Genomic DNA, 15,601 nt, shown 5'->3' with positions numbered 1-15,601 from the left:
TGAAAAACAACAAAGCCCCTGGGGTTGACCAACTACACGGTGATGAGGCACTGGCTAAAGCGCTGCACTGGGTCATTACCAAGATTTGGGAGGAGGAAGTTTTGCCGCAGGAGTGGATGGAAGGCGTCGTGTGTCCCATCTACAAAAGGGCAATAAGCTGGATTGTAGCAACTACCGCGCAATCACATTGCTGAACGCCGCCTACAAGGTACTCTCCCAAATTTTATGCCGTCGACTAACACCAATTGCAAGGGAGTTCGTGGGGCAGTACCAGGCGGGTTTTATGGGCGAACGCTCCACCACGGACCAGGTGTTCGCCATTCGCCAAGTACTGCAGAAATGCCGCGAATACAACGTGCCCACACATCATCTATTCATCTACTTCAAAGCCGCATATGATACAATCGATCGGGACAAGCTATGGCAGCTAATGCACGAACACGGATTTCCGGATAAACTGAAACGGTTGATCAAAGCGACGATGTGTGCGTAGTTCGAGTTTCAGGGGCATTCTCGAGCCCCTTCAAAACTCGCAGAGGGTTACGGCAAGGTGATGGTCTTTCGTGTCTGCCAACATCGCTTTGGAAGGGGTAATACGAAGAGCAGGGATTAACACGAGTACAATTTTCAATAAGTCCGTCCAGCTATTTGGCTTCGCCGACGACATAGACATTATGGCACGTAACTTTGAGAAGATGGAGGAAGCCTACATCAGACTGAAGAGGGAAGCCAAGCGGATCGGACTAGTCATCAACACGTCGAAGACGAAGTACATGATAGGAAGAGGTTCAAGAGAAGACAATGTGAGCCACCCACCGCAAGTTTGCAACGAAATCGAGGTGGTAGAAAAATGTGTGTACTTGGGTTCACTGGTGACTGCCGAAAATGATACCAGCAGAGAAATTCGGAGACGCATAGTGGCTGGAAATCGTACGTACTTTGGACTCCGCAAGACGCTCCGATCGAATAGAGTTCGCCGCCGTACCAAACTGACAATCTACAAAACGCTCATTAGACCGGTAGTCCTCTACGGCTCGTGGAGGATTAATGCGCACTTGGAGTTTTCGAAAAGAAAGTGGTGCGTACCATCTATGGTGGGGTGCAGATGGCGGACGGTACGTGGAGGAGGCGAATGAACCACGAGTTGCATGAGCTGCTGGGAGAACCATCCATCGTTCACACCGCAACAATCGGACGACTGCGATGGGCCGGGCACGTAGCCAGAATGTCGGACAGTAACCCGGTGAAAATGGTTCTCAACAACGATCCGACGGGCACAAGAAGGCGAGGTGCGCAGCGGGCAAGGTGGATCGATCAGGTGGAAGATGACTTGCGGACCCTTCGTAGACTGCGTGGTTGGCGACGTGTAGCCATGGACCGAGCCGAATGGAGAAGTCTCTTATATACCGCACAGGCCACTTCGGCCTTAGTCTGAATAAATAATAATAATAGATCATCTTCGAGATCATTCTATTCCCCCAGCAACAGATATTTCACTGATGGTTCTCGCATTAACGGATCCACTGGCTTCGGTGTTTTCAATGTAACTTCAACCACCTTCCGAAAACTTCAGGAACCGTGTTCGGTTTATGTTGCTGAGCTGGCAGCAATTAACTTCGCTTTGGGAATAATTTCAAATCAGCCTGTAGACCATTATTTCATCTTCTCGGATAGTCTTAGTTCTATCGAGGCACTCCGGTCGATGAAACCTGTTAAGCACGCATCTTACTTTCTTACAAACATAAGAGAGCAGATGCGTGTTTTGGTGGAAAGATCATTCAAGATTACCTTTGTTTGGGTCCCTTCTCACTGCTCAATCTACGGCAATGAGAAGGCAGACTCGCTGGCAAAGGTGGGCGCACAGAAAGGTGAGGTTTATGATAGACAATTCTCGAGCAACGAGTTTTTCCCATTAGTCCGTCAGAGTACTCTTCAAAGTTGGCAAAATAATTGGACACACAACGAACTTGGACGGTGGCTATTTTCCATAATTCCAAAAGTTTCTGGGCGAGCGTGGTTCAGAGGTGAGGACTTAAGTCGAGGCTTCATTCGCGTGATGTCGAGACTTATGTCCTATCACTATTCACTAAACGCACATCTGTACGAATAAACCTTGTCGATAGCAACTTATGTAGGTGCGGAGCCGGTTATGATGACATCGATCACGTAGTTTGGTTCTGCTCGGAAAACGACGTCTCCAGAGAGCAACTATTGGATACCCTAGTAGCCCGAGGTAAACAACCCTTCCAGGAGATAAGAGGTGTTTTGGGGAACCGTGATGTGGTCTATATGCAAGCCTATATGACATACCGTGATGTGGTCTATATGCAAGCCTATATGACATAAAAGTCTAATACTTTTGTTTTTTTCTTTTTCTCAAAGTTTTTTTTTTGTTTGTCTCTTTGTCTTTTGTTTGTCTTTCTGTCCCGTAGAGCACCTTAGCTCTGGCCATCCGGAAGATGCTCCCAGTTGAACCATTCTTCGAGCACGACGACACACCACATCGTCCCCGACGCCAAATGACCGGATGAGCTGCTGAAATTCCTTGATTGATGATTCCCTGATTCCCTGATTCCCGAATCCTAATCCCCGTCCATCCTTAAACATTGTAAACCTAACCTCGAGTCACCACGAGTACGTTGGCTTATTTCCCTCTCTTACTAATTTAATAATAAGAATATGTCGATTGTACATATCACAAAGAAACGTGGCTCCGTAAAGTGTTATACACGCCTGAGCCTACCAAATAAACGAACTTGGAAAAAAAAGGTGCTTAAGTGATAACGATGCTGATGTTCACATAGTTGCCATTCACTTCTGTAACGGAACGAACAAAACAATTTATTTGGGCGATAACACCGAAAGGACAGAGACCTGCCAACCTTTTCCTTTTCCTTTGGTTGTTTTCTTCGGACCCGGAGATGATCCTTTAGATCAGATTAAATACAGCCATCTACCCAACTTCCCATTCCTGCTGCCAGCTGATCAAGGTTTCCTGACGAACTAATAGGAAAAAATCATTCAAGGTTATTTTCCAATCGTAAACATTACCTTCCATATCGCCTACCTTATCCAAAGAGTCCGCTTTCTCATTTCCCAGGATCGAGCAATGAGCAAGGACCCAGGCTAATTGATTTCAAAAATATCCTAGCTCTTTTTGTTTTGAACATGCATGAAAGTAAGGGGCGCCCAATAACCGTTTCGCCAAGGGCGCTGGGAGTCCACGCTACGGCTCTATACATAAGAGAGCAGATGCGTGGTTTGGTTGAAAGATCATTCAAGATTACCTTCGTGTGGGCAATGTGAAAGTGGACTCGCTGGCAAAGGTGGGCGCATAGGAAGGTGAGGTTTATGATAGACAATTCTCGAACAATCAGTATTAGTCCGTCAGATTGCTCTTCAAAATTGGCTAATGAATGGTCACACAATGAACTTTTCTATAGTTTCGAAACTGGTTCAGAGGTGAGAACTTAAGTCGATGCTTCATTCGCATGATGTTGAGATTTATGTCCAATCACTGTTCACTAAACGCACATCTCTACAGAATAAACTTGGTCGATAGCAATCTGTGGTTATGATGACATCAATCACGTAGCTTGGTGTTGCATGGAAAATGACACGTCCAGAGAGCAATTATTTGATACTATTGTGACCCGTGGTAAACAAATCCATTTGAGAAATCGCGATGGGGTTTATTTGCAGGCTATCTATATACCTTTCGTTGCTTGTCTGACATCAAAGTATAATACCTACTTCTGTTTTTTCTATCTCAGTTTTTTTCTTGTCTCTGTTTTTTTCCGTGTACTACGAAGCTCTGGTCATTCGGGAGATCCTTCCCGACAAACCATAATTTGAGCATGATGCTCTGTCACACTGTTCATAACATCAAATATCCGGATGAGCAACTATGTACATCAAACCTTGATCTCAACCCCGTTCGTCCTAAACTTACGCAGTTTTCTAACCTTGAGTCGCCACGAGTATCTTGATCTATGTCCCTTTCTTCTTAGTAACTGATTCCCTTACTAACTTGCATGATTTAAAAAACCGACGTCATAGTTTTCATAAAATTAACATATTAGGTGGATTCTCATCAATTTACATCAAAATCATATAATATACACCAGTTGATGTAGACTGAGTAATACTGGGCAGATTTAGAACGCAAAAAAAAAACATTATACATATTTTCAATATTGTGGAGTATCTGTGCAACAAGACGTGTAATACAAACTAGGAGAATTATACGATTCAAAATAATTCATTAAATCATAATGATAACAAAAGTACAAAGATAGTAAAACGCAAGACTCAATCCTACGGTGTCTAATAAACGAAAAGGATGAAACGCATAGCGCGACGATAAACGGAAAACAACTTCCGGTCTAATCAGCTGCCCGGGCTAACAAGAGAAAGTGCAAACGACAGCCATAATCGTAAAACCAGAAAACATAACATCCTCAGCGGCATACCACACGCACTTACCGTTGGCGGCCTCCGAGATACTGTCGGAACGATCATTTGCCTTGCTAGCTTCAACAGCAGCCAGCACAGCCACCGTAGAAGCAGAACGGTTTAACTTTTTGCTAATTGGTTCACCTGTGCTTTCCTTCCGGGATGCTGCTGTCGACGGGGCTGCTCCTCCATCCTCGGTAGCAGCTTTTCCATGTTTGTTGTGTTTTGCATATTTTTTCAATCGCAATCAAACGATGTCACGTTTTTTTTTGTGATGCAAGATTGAACATGAGAAAAAGTTTCGTTTTTGCAATTCAAGTTTATTAAAAAAGCGTTTGAACAACAAAAATGTCTGAACTTATAATAAATCACACAATCATACACAGGGCCTACAGGAATTGGACACAGAAGACAGGTTTGAAATTAAATAACAAAAGAGCTGATATACAGCATTTGAACAAGCACTAAAAGCATATGAATTTTTGTTCAAATTTTCGTGTAACAATTCAATGAAGGAACAATTCAATTGTAGAAACAAGCTAAACGACAAATATGTAAAGAGGTACTACTAATTATCTGATTTTAAAACAATCTCTAATAGAACGAAATTTGGGAAAACTTTTTTCATAATTTTGAGGTATGGTAACAGGGCTACATATTTGGATCGATATATAATTATCAAAACAAAATTGGTAATTATTGATACTTACAATCAATATGCCCAGTTGGGAGACCACTCCCATCGGCGTCCGTATTCGAAACGCAATCCAGAATGTTGAGCAACGTCTTCGTGAGTCGCAGCAGATCACTGAAACTGTAGAATCCGAAGTAGATGAGATCGCGAGCCAGCTTGACCACTTCGAAGGTTAGTTTGTTCTGGTCCTGATCGGCAAACCACATTTTAGAAACCACGTGATTGCACAGATAGTCCTCGACGAAGGCGATGGTTTTGTTGAAACGGGCACGCACCGCTTCTTTGTTGCTGTCTGGTTGCTTTTCGATGTCGTAGCTGTAATTATTATCTTTATTTAGATCAACGAATTGTTGACAACGATATTTCAACTGATAGTTTTGCGTTCATCTAATACCGAGTATAAATCAAAATATTTAACAATTTTGATACCAAGAAAAGTTTCCAAAATTCAAACTTACTCATTGATTGACATCATGGAAGGAATCTCTGACCACAGCCGGGCGTATTTGACCGGCGTCACCGGTTCCTGTGGGTCACGGTCTACGTGCAGGTGCAGCATCAGCCGACAAAATGATGCCCGCATGTCGTATGGAATGGTTTTGTCGGACATGCACCGCAATATCAGATCGATGTCCAGATGAGGCGAAAGGTTGTTCAGTGCCAGATACTGCCGATTGAGGCACATATTGGAGAACAGGTTCAACTGGTGGCGGTAGTACTCCATGATGGAAATGTCGTTCGTTCGGCCGATTTTCAACCCCTGCGCCAGCCGGCTCATGGACTTTGATTGCTGTAATGAAAATCAAATATTCATAGGCAATGGAAATTTGACTTGTATAGTGGAGGGTTGTTTAATAAAGTATGATAGTTTTAGGATGTAGAGGTAACTAGTTGGTCCTGGTACCATGCATTTATCATTCATGATTTTAAAACCAATGCAATAGAAAAATCAATAGTTTCAATTAATTATATTTGCAAATTTGTTGCGGTATCAGTATTCCTCCACATATTGAATTCGTCTTTAACAACAAATCACATCATATTCGACTCACATATGATTGAATAATTAATGAAATATGAACCACATAAAAAATAAAGTACTCACCGTTTGATTCTGCCACATAAGGACCACCTCGTAACGCTTCCTTTCGTCCAGCTTCTTGGGAGTTCCTCCCACCGATTTGGAAGTAGCCTTTTCTCCTTCCAGCTCATTTTCGTTTGTTTCGTCCACCTCCCGGATCTCGGTGAACTGATGATTGCCCCGTTCCAATTCGTTCAAATATCCCAACCGTTCGTCATCCACCTCCCTCAGAAAGGTCTCTATCAAAATGTCCGCGTTTTTCACACTGAGCACACTCTTACAGATCAGTTCCTGCGTTACAGCGATAGCTTTCTTGTTCGATACGCATAGATCGGACAGATAATCCAGAAACCGCGACTGCCAGTTGTTCATATTCTTCCGCACGAGACCGACGAACGTTTCGATCTCGGCAGCCGTGATGTGCTTTTCGAGTAGTTTTCTGTTGTTGTGCAGCAACGCTGTGATCGTATCCTCCGCCAGAATGTCATAACCGATCTGTTTCTGCATCAGGCCAAAGTGCTTTGCGATATATTCCTGATTTTTACGATAGTCTTGCTGGCTAAGTTTGAGTATTCGATAGCACAATCGGAAGATGTTCTTGTAGGGGGCATTTTTGGGATCACCAAGTTCATCGATTTTCAAGAACGGACCATCATTGTTCTTTGTTTCCTGGAATGGGCCCTGCAGGATCTTGAACAGTTGCTTTAGAATGTACTGTTCACGAAGAAGCTTCTGACGATCTCGATTAGGATTGTTAATAGTCAAATCCAGAGCATCACTCTTATTCTGTTCATTTTCCTGACCAGCAATGAAGAAGACTATGTCTTGCAGAAGAGCGATCAATGATCGCCGCTCATTCGGTGATATTGTGCCGTTTTCTAACTTTGTACTCATAGCCTGAAGCAGTTTGCAAGCATCATTCGCAAAATCCAAGTCGCGTACCTCAACCGGGGAGACTGGAATCAACTGGAAAGCTTCCTTGTCCTCTTTTATTGCAGAACAGCCCACTTTCGACATCACAGGTTTGTCCTCGTCTACGTCAATTGGAGATGACGTTGCATGAACCCACGTATTAGAGCACAGATGTCGCATCCGTACGTAACTGTTTTGCGGGACCAGCCCTTCAGGTCTAGTAATGGTAGTCGAATCCAATTCGAATACCGACGCAATATCTGTCGAGTGAGGCACGGATACCAGTCGAAAAGACTCACCCTGTGGATGGCTCGAATTGCTTGATTTCTCGGTACGTGATATGTCATCATCAATCTCTGCAGCCAGATAGTAACCCGTAGCTAGATGCTTAAACCTAAACAATGAATTCCAATGACCTGCGCCTCCTCGACACGAATCGTGCTGGACAACCTCAATCTCCCATAAGGCCTTACTACTTGTAGCCGCAGTGGCACTGGTTCTGCCCGTCGTTCGCAAGAACACATGTTGCTGCTTTTTGTACTCATCCATAGTCAAAAACTTCTCCTGCTCGGCGTGGAATAACCGAACTACATCGCCTCCTTTCAGCACGTCTTCTTGGTTTTCCCGATGTTCCATGAACAGCGTGATTTTCCAAGACGACGACGAGTTCAACACGTTCACCTCCTTGCTGCCGGGATTATCCAACAGTTCATAGTTGGCAGCGACGTGCAAATTCTGCCGATTGGCGTTGACCGGTTTCATGATGACCTTATCGTTCACCACTACGTTATCCCCGGCCGAGCGCAGCTTGTAGAACGGCATGATGTAGAACCAGGATCCCTCGTTACCGTTGGCATCCAGGTACACCCGCATAGCGTTCTTCTCCAACAGAGCCGGCAGCCGGATGTTAACGGTGACATATTTATTTGACTTGAGATGTAGAAGTTGCACCACGCTGCCGTACTGGACGACCGTTCCCAGCAACTTTTTGTTCTCGGATTCGTTCTGCTTTTTCTCGATTTCGGCGGCATGCTGTAACAGAAATCTGCATCAATCATCAATTTCATTATAATAAGGCCGATACTAATATTAAAAAAAACGATGACTTCCCCATGATTTTGTATTTAAAAAAATGATAATTTGAAAAGATAATTAGGTCGATACAAATATTTTTTTTTATGTCAGACACCTCCCCGTCCCCACTTTCCCATATTTCGCGAAAATCAAATGCTGCGTACTTTGCCTCTCCAAACTGAATGAATCTGTCGAAGCACAACGGCAAGTAGAAGGTTCAGTACAGCAGTTTTGCTTTTTACTGTCAATCAGTTCATGTGGTAACGTGGTTATAGTGGGCGCTCTAAACATATCAAAATTGTTTTGGGTTCGAATCCCATCGCGGACCTCAATTTTTGTGAATATGCTTGTAGAATTTATCAGAAGAAGCGACGATAAGGAAAATTTGGTGGAGTAAAATTGAATTATCCGGCGAGCCAGCGCTAACGAATTTATCACCCGTCATTCTCTACAGATAAAAATGTTGTGTGAGAATACTTCCTCAGAGGGGAACATGAAAAATCACACTCCACTAAATGGATTTAATCCTACACTGAGGAAACTGGTCGTAAGACCAACATAAGATTCTCTTTTGAAATTTTGCCACAAGAAAATGTATTGATTTTCATACGATTACGATTTTCATTTTATTTTCATCTATATTTTCAGTTTGTTTAAAAAAAGTGTAACCTGGTTTTGAACCATGGACGTCGTAATTTGGAAGCGTATGTTTACACCACACGGCAAATGAAGGAATCATCTTGTTGGATATCCAATAAAAAGATAGATTTTACCGGAATAAGATCTAACGATTTTCGTAGTTAAATTCTTATAAAAAATTCTCATAAGTTAAGTCGTATGAAAATCTTAGGACCAGTATCCTCAGTGTAGGTTTTTATTCATATGGGTGAGAATTCCGAAGCATGATTCTATCAGCTAACAAATATTAAAAAGACTCTTGCTTACATATTTTGTATAAGCTCCTTCACATTATGTGGCCAACCCATCTCCATCTATTGATAGTGGCAGAGGCGCATCCACGTTCCAAATCGTGGGTAGGAAAAATATAGGAAATGCCGATAAAGGCAAAAGCTCGGTTGTTGAGAAATCCAATGCACATTTTACATATAATCAATTCGAAATATCAAAAATCAGGACTTCAAAAGACTTTTAGAACAAAATCCTTACATAATTCGTGATTTTTTGTTTGGTTTTCAGGACAGATATTTCATTTTCAATTACCATGATTGTTTATTTCGTAGTTGGTAGTTGGTCTTCTGAATAAAATGATGCTGATCACTGTCAATGTAGGATGAGGAGAGGAAAATCAATTCTACAATCATTGCTACAAGACACCGAGGAAACCTTTACATCTTCATGATTACCTTTAGAAAAGAATTCAGAAGAGTTTCACTCAATGCACGTCAAATAAACGATCACGCGACATCACCTGATAAGCGATAGAACATTAAATCACGTACTCCACACAATCCAGTGGCTTGTGAATAATCGCAATTTTTCCGATAGAAACGACGCGTACTACAAGTGCACTAATTGTTTAATTTCATTGTCTCTGGGACCAGGAACATGGAAAGAAGGAATCTCTGAGAAATGTTGCGATCTACATTTCGTTTTAGAAGCATGTCATAATTGAAAGTTTTCTTAATTTTGTTCATTCTAATATTTATTCCTTCTACCTTTTATCCATTCGACCTCCTGTCTCTTCAACCTTTTGTCCTTCGATCTTTTTGTCCCAAAGCCTATCCTAGAATACTTCTATCCGTAACGCTGGGAAGACACCTTTACGTGGTGGGTTGTGGTAAAAGAACTACCTCGGTCACATTGTTATTTAGTTACAGACAAATCTTGACCCAACCCACCAATATCCAACTCTGTGGTACTTATAAGGGTGTCGCTGAGTCGGAGGCCTTTTTAAGTGAGTACTACATTTGTACTTCTTCCCCCTGCAAGTTTCGGTGAAGATACCATAAATAGTATCTTCATGCTTTTGTCATTTTTGTCTTTTGGTTAACTCGTACTGCATTCGCTTCGATTTCTGATAGCAATCTGGATGGAGATTTCAAAGGAAACATGAGTATCACTGGTGTCCAATCTACGAAGTACATCGTAACTATGCTATGAAAAGTCCATCCTGGAATGCTTCTGATTTCAGAAAATTTTTACAAGTGTCCAGTAAAAGTCATGGATTTCACAGATTTCTTCAAGTCTTTATTGGTTTGAAGCAATTATTACTAACTTCTTGGGCTTTTATTAACTTTCAGAAGATCAGAATCCCTTGCAAAGCAGATTTCATGCGACCTTAGAGGTGTTTGTGTTTCTTAGATTTCAATTCAATTTCAATTCACTACCACCTGCTTGACAGTCATGGAAGAAAAATCGCAAGTGGATGTGATGTACATGGACCTTAAAACGGCGTTGGACAAAATTGACCACAAAATACTGCTTCGTAAACTTTCACGTCTGGGATTTTCAAACAGACTGGTGTCGTGATTTTCCTCATATCTGTGTGGCCGGTCGATGTGTGTCAGACACGGAACATACGTCTCCTCGCCATTTATCAGCACTTCCACGGTGTGTCTATGGGGAAACATTATTTTTCAAAAATCAGTATCTCTGAAACACCCACAACGTAAAAGTAGATGCTCTCCTCTTTCATATAGTGGGTAAACTAAAATGTTCTATCGGGGGATCTAGAACAATTTTTATTTTTTTCACTATTTTTGGTGCAAATTCCATAGAAATCTCAAATGATAGCCGATTCAACCCCCCCCCCAAATGTATGGAAAAATGACCCCCGATAGAACATTTTAAAAATGCACCTACGTGAAAGAGGAAAACCTTTACTTTCGTGTAGTGAGTGTTTTAGAGATACTGATTTTTTGAAAATAAGCCTCTTCAGACAAAGACACCGTGACTTCTGATGTGCCACAACCCGAGCGGAAAAATTAACACAATAATACCTTATTCTTTAATTGTTACCATACTCTGTTATGAACTAGCCTTGCATAAGAGGTAAAATATCCAAAAATACAAGGCTAGTTCATACCAATTTCTGTTATCGAGGTCGTCGCTCCTGCTCGGGAAGGAAGCAATTTGGGCCCGTTATTATTCCTCATATTTTTCATGGATTTTCAGCTACTTGATCTCGAAACCATTGATCGGAGGCGTAAGGTGCAGCAAGCTACATTTGTTGTCAAATTGCTCAACGCTGACGTCAATTGTCCCTCTTTTGTTGGAACTTAGCTTTGGGACTTCAGGCAGAATGCTAAGAAAGCGATCTCTGTTGCACACGAGCTTTAATCGCACTTTTTATGGATTCAACCAACCAATTTGTGCAATAATCCGCATGTTTACTTCCGTTGAACATATGTATGACTTTGGTATGTCGGCATGTAAATTCGCCTATAGAATAAGATTTTTTTTTGTCTTTATTTAAGAGACTTGCAGCCCGAGGCTGGCTCGTCTCCGAGAATAAGAAAATTGAATATTATGTAATCAGGCATATTCATTAAGACTATTTTTGTCAGATGAATAAAACCACAAATAAATAAATGAATAAATCCTCTCATAATTCTACAAAACTTTTTACCGTGGGCCTCAAATGATCCATTTAAACGTGCTATAATTGAGGGGCCAACGCAAAGGGGTGTACTTATCCTACTTATCCTACCCACTCCCGGCGCTACTGGATATTTATGTTGCTCGGCATACGAGATTCAGCTGTCTGAATTATAAATTTTAGACATCATCCTGTGCTATCATGCAACGGGTTTCACGCAGGCAGCCCAACCTTTCTGACCCGTACTTCCATGTCGATCCCAATAACGCCATCTGTTGATATCAGGCTGTAAAAATATTGAAATATTCCAACCTACTGCAAAGTTTGAGGGGCTGTTCCCGTTGACGCTTAACCACCTGGTTCGTTCTGCTGACGTTGATGTTGAGAACCGTCGTAAAGATGCATACGACCAGGTCGTAGAATCCACTCCGCCTAAAAGAGCGTCGCAGTACTAACATCGTCTAGATGTTCCAAAGCAATAAACTGCCAAAGCAGATCAAGGTATGGTACAGGGTCAATCGCACCCACCACTTACGATGAGAAGTAACAGTGGAGATGAAATGTCTTCTTCTTCTTCTTATTGGCATTTCATCCCCACACTGGGACAGAGCCGCCTCGCAGCTTAGTGCTCATTAAGCACTTCCACAGTTATTAACTTCGAGGTTTCTAAGCCAAGTTACCATTTCTGCATTCGTATATCATGAGGCTAACACGATGATACTTTTATGCCCAGGGAAGTCGAGACAATTTGCAATCCGAAAATTGCCTAAACCGGCACCGGGAATCGAACCCAGCCACCCTCAGCATGGTCTTGCTTTATAGCCGCGCGTCTTACCGCACGGCTAAGGAGGGCCCCTGGTGAAATGTATCTTACCTCACATCAGCGGCTATCCGAATGGCAAATGTAGGGACACAACTTGTTGACCTGCTCCAGAATGATGCAAAACATTTCATAATGGTTGCTACATTCACAGAGACAGCATAGGGCCCTGAGCACCTCCACCTACAATCAATCTATCTTGGTGGTCCCTTTAGATTTCACGCTTCGGATGGCTACTTCTTAAAGAATATTGGCTGAAACTTGAAGAAGCTGTTCGAAGTGCTCCAAGCCAACATTTCAGCTGCACAAGTCAGTGAGTAACTGATGTGATAATTTCCGATGGCTAACGTTGACGGGACTAGTACTTTAACGGGTGGCCACTAAATATCGTGAATGGAAAGAATGACTCGAGAAGAAAACTACAAAAAAGTACAGTTCAACCTGATATATGTTATAAAAAGAGTTGACCTTAGTCTTCAAAATTAGATTAATGAATAATAGCATTTGGTCGGTGGCTACCATTTTCGGAAGTTGCTCCTGATCCTATTGATGAGTTGTTTTGTGTTTGGCCTTCATCTTTGTTTACAATGGAGATCAGTAGACCAAAAATCCTTCAACAGTTTTCGAAACATTTTCAAGCTTTAAATTGTTCACGGCCGTGTACTTTTCGACGGCATGTTGTAAACAACTGAACATGGTGTAGTAAAAGTGTGTGGACGACAATTTTTAGAATATTCTAAAGATACATTCACATAAGATAATATTTCTCTGGAAGCAATGATGTACTCATAGAAAAGTATTGAAGAATTGAAATTCCCGTTATTTAGTGGCCAATCGTTACTATATGTTGAACCACTACTCCCGCCGCTGAATCCGAATAATGCGTAGTCGGATCTCGCCAATTAGAGAATGATAGTCAAACGCGATGTCAGCGCTGCGTTTTTTCCGGACTCATGAATGCCCCGTGTCCATTTCCAGAGCAGTCTAGTCTAGCCAACACTGTATGCGGCTCTACAGAAGAAAGTCTAACGCTGCTGGCTGCAAACGAGACAGGCGGATATGCGGACGGGCTTCGCGGTCGATGATAGGAGGAAAACCTCAGCAACCGGCGATAATCGCCTCCTTAACGATATTTTACAACGCCTGATTAGAACAAGAACAAACACGAGGATGCCAAAGAAAAAAGCGTGTCTGTCACTCACCGATCTAATGGGCCAAACACAATTGGTACGTTTGCGTGCGTTTTGACAGATTTCCCATGGGAAACTGTCAAAACGCACGCAAACGTACCAATTGTGTTTGGCCCATAACTGATCCGCCGAAGCGTTGGGTCGACCCGGGCAAGATGATATCTAGACCAACATTTGAAAAGGGGGTAACAGCCAAAATTTATTCCTTCTGATTCTTCGTCCACATATATAGCTATATACGTAGACGAAAAATCAGAAGGAATAAATTTTGGCAGTTACGCCCTTTTCAAATGTTAGTCTAGATATAAGAACCCTGGATCCAAAGACTAAATAATTAGTCTTTGCTGGATCTAAGATGATTACACCACTAGGGGTTCCAATCTGCCAAATTCACGATTCAGCCATCTTGGATTTTAGTACGGGAGAGCCAGCCGGTTTGTTTTCGTTTTGCACTGAAAATAAATTTTTCACCCCCGCCCACAAACTTGGCAGATTGGAGCACCTAGTACTGTATTCATCTTGCCTGGATCTGGGCTCGACCAATTCTTCTTCTTCTTCTTCTTCATAGGCATTACATCCCCCACTGGGACATTGCCGCCTCGCAGCTTAGTGTTCACTAAGCACTTCCACAGTTATTAACTGCGAGGTTTCTAAGCCAAGTTACCATTTTTGCATTCGTATATCATGAGGCTAACACGATGATACTTTTTATGCCCAGGGAAGTCGAGACAATTTCCAATCCGAAAATTGCCTAGACCGGCACCGGGAATCGAACCCAGCCACCCTCAGCATGGTCTTGCTTTGTAGCCGCGCGTCTTACCGCACGGCTAAGGAGGGCCCTCGACCAATTCGAACAACTTTTTCAAGTTTTGACACCCGAATATCTCACCACGTGCCGCCAAAAGTACGATGCAGGAGATTGAAGCAGCCATCAGCAGTACGAATCTAATGAGACCTCTACTATCACCGCATATCAGCAGAAATGCTCAAAACCGACCCTATGTAATCCGCGCAAATGCTGCATTAACAATTCTGCGATATTTTGGACACCACGACTTTTCCGGCTGAATGGATGCAATGCGTCCTAGTGATTAGTGAAGGTTTCGAATAAAGGCGATCTGTTATCCTAATTGCGCAAAGTTATCCTAATTCGGATATAGGGAAAGGTTGACAATTCTCCGACGGCAGCAGGTAGGATTCCACCAGGAAGATCATGTGAGGACCACACTGTCACGCTCTGCATCATCCTGGTCCAAAGTCCAAAGATCCCTCTATTTGTTACTCATTGACCATGGAAAAGCCTTCGATCGTCTGAACCACGAAAAATTGTGGGGCGTCCCTAGAAGCAAGGGAGGTCCAGACAAAATCGTCGACCTCACCAAAGCACGGTACGAAGCTTTGACGTGCGGAGTCCTGCACAATGGAGCCGACCTCACCCGGGTAGCAGCTCTGTTACTGTTGAACAACTTCAACTCTGCGGTAGCTTGGTAAGCAGTGGAGAAGGTCGATAACCTTTAACATCCCAAGCCAACCAACGTTGGACGATGGAATAAAGATCGTCATAGAACACGATCACGGTCCAGGCAATGCACCAAACCTCGAATGCTCAACTCCAACATGAAATCTACGTAAAATGAAAAAAAAAAACATGTATTGGGCCACTCTATTCTTTGATAGCATCATGATGATGACCTTACTATTCCAAACATTTTTTTTCTAAAAAATGTAGTTTTTGCGTGAAATGCGTCTTCCGCATAAAACTGTATCCTGGACCATAATGCAGTGACACTTGGTGTGTATCAGCAGAAATTACAGT

General features: G+C 42.5%; 1 protein-coding gene across 11 annotated transcripts in view; it reads right to left on the bottom strand.

The window, feature by feature from the left end:
* Positions 1-15,601, bottom strand: part of LOC134210786 (inositol 1,4,5-trisphosphate receptor) — a 115,894-nt gene that overhangs the window by 11,167 nt on the left and 89,126 nt on the right. For 10 of the 11 annotated variants that reach the window (XM_062687055.1, XM_062687046.1, XM_062687056.1 and 7 more), the window contains 3 exons: positions 6,255-8,174; positions 5,608-5,939; positions 5,166-5,464 (listed from right to left, as the gene is read on the bottom strand). In XM_062687055.1, the coding sequence (XP_062543039.1) occupies positions 5,166-5,464; positions 5,608-5,939; positions 6,255-8,174 (2,551 nt within the window). Of the gene's footprint in view, positions 1-4,485; positions 4,660-5,165; positions 5,465-5,607; positions 5,940-6,254; positions 8,175-15,601 lie in introns of all 11 variants that reach the window. The other variant, XM_062687057.1, reaches the window with a different exon arrangement.

Source organism: Armigeres subalbatus, chromosome 2, assembly GCF_024139115.2.
Source record: "Armigeres subalbatus isolate Guangzhou_Male chromosome 2, GZ_Asu_2, whole genome shotgun sequence".
In the NCBI taxonomy this organism is placed as follows: domain Eukaryota; kingdom Metazoa; phylum Arthropoda; class Insecta; order Diptera; family Culicidae; genus Armigeres; species Armigeres subalbatus.
The sequence above is the reverse complement of the archived record's forward strand: the minus strand, read 5'-3'. Positions and strand labels throughout refer to the sequence as shown.